The 7,699-nt window shown below is 39.1% G+C and overlaps 1 protein-coding gene across 3 annotated transcripts in view; it reads left to right on the top strand.

The window, feature by feature from the left end:
* The window catches only part of LOC121383366 (protein sidekick-1-like), a 44,429-nt gene extending 36,736 nt beyond the window's left edge, over nucleotides 1–7,693 (top strand). For 2 of the 3 annotated variants that reach the window (XM_041513354.1, XM_041513352.1), the window contains exon 9: nucleotides 6,270–7,693. In XM_041513354.1, coding sequence (XP_041369288.1) covers nucleotides 6,270–7,553 — 1,284 coding nt within the window. In that variant the 3' untranslated portion in view covers nucleotides 7,554–7,693. The remainder of the gene's footprint in view (nucleotides 1–6,269) is intronic. The other variant, XM_041513353.1, reaches the window with a different exon arrangement.
* The last annotated feature ends 6 nt before the right edge of the window (nucleotides 7,694–7,699 follow it).

Here is a 7,699-nt window from a genome sequence, read left to right on the forward strand (position 1 = left end):
TCTTCTAACCTCATTAATCAACCAACCATGTACAAATGCGTATCAATGATTACTTCATGTTACTAACCTCAATTTGAGTGGCAATATATAATCATACCATTAAAACGTTCAGAGTTATATGACATTATCGTTCTACTAACTTAAAATATCGGAACTTCCGACAAACCGCCATAACACAAAAATCCATTATATATTTTAAGTTGGAGCCATTTGACTAAACATGTTGTTTTCTTCTTCTACTTGCCTCGAAGTATACAAAAACTGTTTAACAAACGTGATAAATCAAATTTTATAAAAATAAGAGGTCTGACCAAAGAAAATGAACCAATTTTAAGCGTCGGCAAAACACTGTGACCTTTTAACCTTTGGTGATCTAATTCACTAATCAACCAACCATATACAAATCCAGATCAATGATTACTTCATGTTATGACCTTCAATTTGAGTGGTAATATATAATCCTAACATTCAGAGTTATGTGGCATTATGTTTCCCCTACCCTTAAATGTTTGGAACTTCCGACAAACTATCATATCATGAAAATCATGCCATTATATATTATATGATATTGACGATACCGAAACATACGAAGCCTCGGATTTCATACTTTTATCAAATCGTTCTGATAAATTATGATATCACAAGACACTCGGGTAGTATCCTATATATATATATATATATATATATATATATATATATATATATATATATAGAGAGAGAGAGAGAGAGAGAGAGAGAGAGAGAGAGAGAGAGAGAGAGAGAGAGAGAGAGAGAGAGAGAGAGAGAGAGAGAGAGAGAGAGAGAGAGAGAGAGAGAGAGAGAGAGAGAGAGAGAGAGAGAGAGAGAGAGAGAGAGAGGTCATTTGTTATTATATCTTGTATATTGACTGAACTACAGACATTTTAATTCTCCCTACCCCAAATTCCTCCATGTCGCAGATTTTAACACCGTTATTAAAAACATCAAGATTTGTAAAAAAAATGGAATAGATTTGGCAACTAGGAAACCCCATTCCATAAAATACATATATCAGGGTATTCCAAAATACCCTCAGAACCTTTTCAGTTCTCTTTATCTTATAATCTCAAGCTTAATACAACGTGTTTTTTTACACTACACGCAACTTTAATTTCAGTCCGCCATTACTAGATATTCAAATGGCGTAAAAATATGTGGCGCTATCTTTTTGAATGGAAATGACGTCATTTTGGACCGTAAAATCAGTAGGACACACAAGCTCGTGTAATAATCTCTCTCTCTCTCTCTCTCTCTCTCTCTCTCTCTCTCTCTCTCTCTCTCTCTCTCTCTCTCTCTCTCTCTCTCTCTCTCTCTCTCTCTCTCTCTCTCTCTCTCTCTCTCTCTCTCTCTCTCTCTCTCTCTCTCATATTTACTTATTATCGACATAGTGCAAGATATTCAGGGAAATATTACCAATATGACCCATGTGTGTCATAATAATTTCCGGCAGGAAATATACCAGTGGAATACAGAAATCAGAAAACCACATATATGTTGTTTTGTATTTATTGCATACCTTAAATTGGAATTTAAAAAAAGAGAATTAGTACTTGCCAACAGAAGTTAGTCCATTTAGTCTATATTAGTCAGTGTGCACATATAAAGTTTAAAAATAACTAGAACTCCAACTTCAAAGAAATTTAACAGTAACATATGTACAGTCTGTATCATTGGTTGCCACATGTCTACTCTTCCGTGCAGTGAGGGCACAGAAAAGCTTCTTCTCTTCTAATGACTCGTACCTGGGTGCAGCATGTCACTTATCACACTGGGCCCACTTCGTAAAGATGAGAGAGACGCAGTTTCTTACAGCATCAGGTGTAAATTTATTGCAAACACAACATTTTTCTTCGTCTTGTATTTCATAATCACTGTCACTGTTGCTGCCTGTGCAATTACGACTGCTGGTGATAGTTGACGGTCCAGGTTGTGGGGGATGATGAGCGTGTCTTTGCTGATTTTTTATTTTATTTCAAACTGACTTCATCTGCACCCGATGTTTTTCTTTTCTGTTGTGCTGGCTTTTTTGACAATTCGTACTCTTGCACCATTTTCTGTATTCTGTGATTGACTTTCCTGATACCACAGCACTCACTGACTTCCTTGTTTTTCGTTGTACTGATTTTACAAACATTAGTGAATCAAGTTCTTTTTGGAAAAACGATCCGTCATTGTTGGCATCATGTTCACTGCATTGGCAACTAAATATTTCTGCAGACTGTATCAGCAATGATCGGTCAACTGCAGTATGATCGAGTGGAAATATTCCACTTTTTCTGAATCCAGATATTTAAGTTCTGTTTAGAGACGCTTTCCCATACACTTGGCAAGCTATTTCACATACATTGTACCTGGTGATGGTGCTTGATGTTGTCCTCATTTGTTTGTGGCATTCAGTGTTGTACATCTTTTGGATGGTCCATAGCAGGATACATCCAACGGCTGAAGAATATGACTGGTATATGCTGGTAAAATGAATAAAATAATGTTGTTTGATTTGACCCAGTCGATGAGTCCAAGTGAAACATGCGTAGTGTGGCCATCTATCACCAATAACAGTGGGTGAGTGGAATGGTCTGGAGCAAATTTTAGAAAATCATTGTCTAGGTAATGGCGAAAGATCTCTGTGTTACTCTATCCGTTTTCAGATAAAGTCCCATCTGCGCCAGGAGTACAACCCTGTAATAAATCATCATGCAATCTTTTTCCAGTAAACACAAAAAAATGGTGGAGTAGCAATCCCCGCAGCACTCCCGCAACCAATGATTGTGGTAGTCTGTGACTTTTCTGTGGTCACAGCTGGTGGTGCTTTACCTTTCACTCCAATTACCGAAGGTGGTGTGTGATTTGGTGTCACCCCTTTTTTTGTCAATGTTGAAAATCAAGTGAGGCTTGTCTTGTAGATCATATTGTACCATGACATCTGTCAGTTCTTCAAAATACTCCAGATTCCCAGGACGATACTGTTTCAACTCAGGCCATCGTTGTAAGAATCCATTTATCCAGTTTCTTGTTAGTGGAGTGGTAATCTTTCCTAGCTGCTTACTACAATATGTAGTAAGCGTGGCAACTTCATTTCTAGTGTAGCCATAACTATACTGAGAAACAGTTTTTAAATGGTCAACTATTCTGGCTTCATCTTCTATACTAAACACTGGTCGTCTACCTGTTATCACACATTCTGGATCAACCCTTCCAATAATACGATGTCTCAGGGTTTGTAGTGGTACAGAGTACTGTCTGGATGATCCTCTGATAGACATTCCATCTTTTACAGCTTTGAAAGTATTTGCTAGCGATGTAGGAGAACAGGCTCGGTTTTTTTGGGTTAAATCTGAAATAGTTACAGGTATTGACAATGCAAACATCAAAATTATATTAATAGGCTGATTTGCAATTATTTTTGATTGATAAAAGGGCAGTATCCATTATTTAAAGTTGATAAATATGAGCTTAAAATGTATCATATTACTGTAATGGTACAAAAACAATAGTAAACTACTTGCTTATATTGATTTGTGTGTGTGTATACATAAAATACTTCATTGGAATTTTTAACCAAAGCAACATATTCTGCCTTTTTTTGTGAAAAAAAAATATAACAAGGGGAGGGTGTGTGTGTGTGATAAACACATGAATTAAATGGTTTGGCCTTATTTGTCGTACATGGGTGAGGTCACTGACATACACCGGATATCATTTCAACATCCTCCTAAGTTTTACGGTTTCTGCAAATATTTTTGGATTCAATATCGGCAATTTTAAGGGATAAACAAAAAGTATTTACTGAAAATTGTGGCTTTAGGGGTTTGTATATTTTTCTGTTAATTTACTTATTTGTTTGAACCGCATTGTTTTTGTCGAAGCTTTCCAACACTGAAGACAAACGTTGTAAGCTACTCCGAGCAGACGGCAAGACGTCAGAGACAAAATGCGCGTGCTGTGCACGAGAATACAAAGTGAAAGCAGTTGGGAATATAACGCAGTTAGGGGTATTGACGATATTAAGTGCCGGGATGTATTATTTCCTGTGAGGATGTCACACATTTCTTTTTGCATGGAAACAGATGCCACTGCATAATTGTTAATGCTGTTGACATTTTTGTGGCCCGAGTGTTGACAAATAGTTGTTGGATTAACACCCGCGTGCACCAGCTGTGTGCATGAAGTTTTCCTGGCACTGTGATTTGTTGGTTTTTACCCACTAGACCAGCATTTTTTGCCATGTTTTTCATGATACTACCTAAAGAATTAACCCCAAGAGGCTGTCGTTTGAACCGTACTGAGCTTTCGGATAGTCTGTTGTGGTTGATAGCTAAGTTAAAAGGGCTGCCCATGTGTGTTGTTCCGGGGGGTGGGGGGGAGGGGGGGTCGATCACTGTAACTTTTATAAATTTCTATGTGACAGCGATCAGGACAACTAACATTTGGAAAGGATTTTGGATTAAAAGCTCTTTGGTGGGTAATGTTCCCGTCTCTAGTTTTGGTATCGCGCTCAATAAATTGTAAATATTCGTCACCGTTTTCGTCTGTTTTCAGTTCAATATCCCCACATTTAATTTTTCTATTTTAACCAGACCCCTTAATCCAAAACGTTTTGTATTGTAATACCACAGCGTGTTAAGTAATGCCTCTGGTGAATGTTTTCCGAACTACCCCTTTTCCCACAAAATATTTTCTGCTTTCTTGGTGCGGTTTCCCATACCTTGTTGTTTTAATTCTTTTTAATTCTTTTCGCCGAGATTGTAAATGTCGATCAAGTGCATGGTGATACGATGTTAGCATACCTGGATCATAGTCGGTTGTGTTTTTTAAGTTGCAGTAACCACGCACCAATGTATAAATCTAGGTGTTCTGCTGGAATGTCTATTAAATTCCTAATTTCCCCAGAACTTAAAAGCCACTGGTTAAATCGTTTTGTCATGGATTCCTTTTTTTTTCCGCTGGCAATATATGATTTTAAGTCTTTTATAGATTTTGTAGTAACGCATGACCTACTATTTTCACTGGTGATAATTCAATTTCAATTATCAAATAAATCCCAAATATTCTGGTCGTCAACCATTTTGAGAGCGTTATTGATTATGTATTAAAGCAGACGTCAAAGCCGTACATACACGTGCACAAATATACGTCATTTGTTAACAACGATAAATAGATAAATAAGTAAACAAAATGAAATAACTTGATTTTTATAAAATACACAACAAATGTTCCACAAAATAGCATTTTAAACATGCATAACAGTTAACTGCTTTAATAGGCAATTCAAACCAAGCACCAACTTTGTTTACATATCGCTAAGAGCATTCCCAGTAACCATGCGCTATAAATAGTAGCGTTGAATACGGCATAGTTCCGGAAGTTGAGCTGAATACGGAAAAGTGTATTTCATGCAGGTCTGTATTTATATAGCATCCCTTATACAGAAGGATTTAAAAGGTCGTAAGTGAATCACAGATACCAATTTGCACGAAAATAGATGTAACTGACATACGACTTTCCTCCAAGTTGCTTGCTGTCTATTATGTGAAAACGACTGGTCGTATGTGGTAGATACACCCTTTTTAAAGACAGTTTGTTATGTAATTTTGTACCACGCTTTGGTGTCGGTCCCTTTGATTTTATCCGTGGTGTATCCTATAGTTAGATCATAGGCGTGTCTGACCTACATTTTGGCGATTGTTGTATGGCTGAAGAAAGTTACGCCTACATGTCACATATAGTACAGCAGGAAGTAAATTAGAACATTGTTTTAAAAAGTAACACTTTCACTAACATTAGTAATAAAGTTATAATGTAAATCTGTATATAATTATTTTCTTTAAAAAACCAAAACGAAAAGCCCAACAACAAACAAACAAACAAAAATTAAATATTAAATAATTTCGCTTTATTTTCCATTACATTACTTTATCAGTTGCAACTTTTAAAAAGAACACCTCCTGTTTTGAGGGAGTTAGCAGTGTTAAAAAGAACGCCTATAGCAAGTCATGGCACACCATCCACTTTTCCCTGTTACACTGTTCAGAAGGCTTGAAATGTATTTTAACACCTAAAATTCAAACGTTTCTCGGGGAAGCGCATACATGTATTCTGATCCACAGACATTCGCCCCACCCCACCCCCATTTTCAAATACACTCCACGGGCCATGTGTCACAGTCTTGAAAAGTAGCAGGAGGAAAAAGGTCATACTAATATCAAGCGGTGTATGTCTGTCTCTAAGCTGTTTTACTTTCTTGTTTCCAGATAGTGCTCAGGGGACACTCAACGTCTGGAAACTCTGGTGAGGTGAGTAAAGCCGGGGAAAAGTATACGCAATGTTTTCTGGAACCAGACACCAGGTACATCTTCTCTGTGACCGCAAGGAATGGAAAAGGATACGGTCTTGGTGCAGTAGTAGATGCTTGGACCGTTCATGAACCACCGCCAGTGCCCCGATCACCGATTTATGTCGAGTCCTCCTATTCGACAATTTCCATCACCATCCAACCCATTTTCCCGACATCAGGTCCTTTGACAGCCTACTTGATCCTAGTGGAAAAAGTGACGAATGATTCCAGAACGAAATGGAGAAGTCTCCCTGGATATGTGTCAGCACGGCTATTTCCAAGTGACGTGACTGGAGAAACTCTCTTTGTAATCGGCGATGAACGCATTTATGGAGGCGCTTTCAATCATGCTTTGGAGAGAGAGACCAACTACAGCATTTACTACGTGGTGAATAGTACATTGAACGGCGTAACGAAACTTTCTTACGTGAAAATTCATGAACCCATACTGACCGTTCCGGCATTACCCCATAAACAAGTCGCACTTGCTAATATCATAGACTATTTTAAAGACAACATGATGATTTTATGGAGTTTGTTAGGCAGTATTGTATTTTTGATTTTCATGGTAATTATATTGTGCATGTGCTGTCGATCAAAGCGGGAACCTCCCAAAGAAGTTCCGTTACCTCCCCCTGTTCCAGCTCCAGCTCCAGTCGAGGAAGAGGAAACGGAAACGGAATCGGAATCGGAAACGGAAGAGGAAGAGGAAAAGGAAGCTGATACCAAGTCTACTAAGTCTGTTCACAGCGAACGTAGTGAACGAATTCACTTTCGTTTAATTCCGATGCGACGATCAGGCCACAGTCACCATCACCATCATTCACACTGGGGATGGCCTGGATGGCATTCGAGATGCCATCACCATCATTCACATTGTGGATGCCATCACCATCATTCATATTGGGGAAGAAGCTCATGCCGATGTCACAGTTGTCACCATGGATGGTATTCCAACCGATGTCACCACAGCATTCACCATGGGTCTGATACAGGCTCTCGGTCGGCAGCTCCACGAACGCCGGCAGCCCCACGAACGCCGGCAGCCCCACGAACGCCGGCAGCTCCACAAACGCCGGCAGCCCCACGAACGCCGGCAGCTCCACGAAGGTCGGCAGCCCCACGAACGCCGGCAGCTCCACGAAGGTCGACAGCTCCACGAACGCCGGGCAAATTACGTCTGGAGATTGACGGCTTTTAGGGCTTCACTTTGAAGACCTGGACCGGGACACTGGAAGATGAACACGTTCCTAATGTATACGATATGTCTGACTGTTCTACTAAACTCAGAACTATGATCGTATGTCAGTCCTCTACAAGGGCGGAGTTAGGATTTTGAGAAGAGGT

This window comes from Gigantopelta aegis, chromosome 10 (assembly GCF_016097555.1).
Source record: "Gigantopelta aegis isolate Gae_Host chromosome 10, Gae_host_genome, whole genome shotgun sequence".
NCBI classification, from domain to species: Eukaryota; Metazoa; Mollusca; class Gastropoda; order Neomphalida; family Peltospiridae; genus Gigantopelta; species Gigantopelta aegis.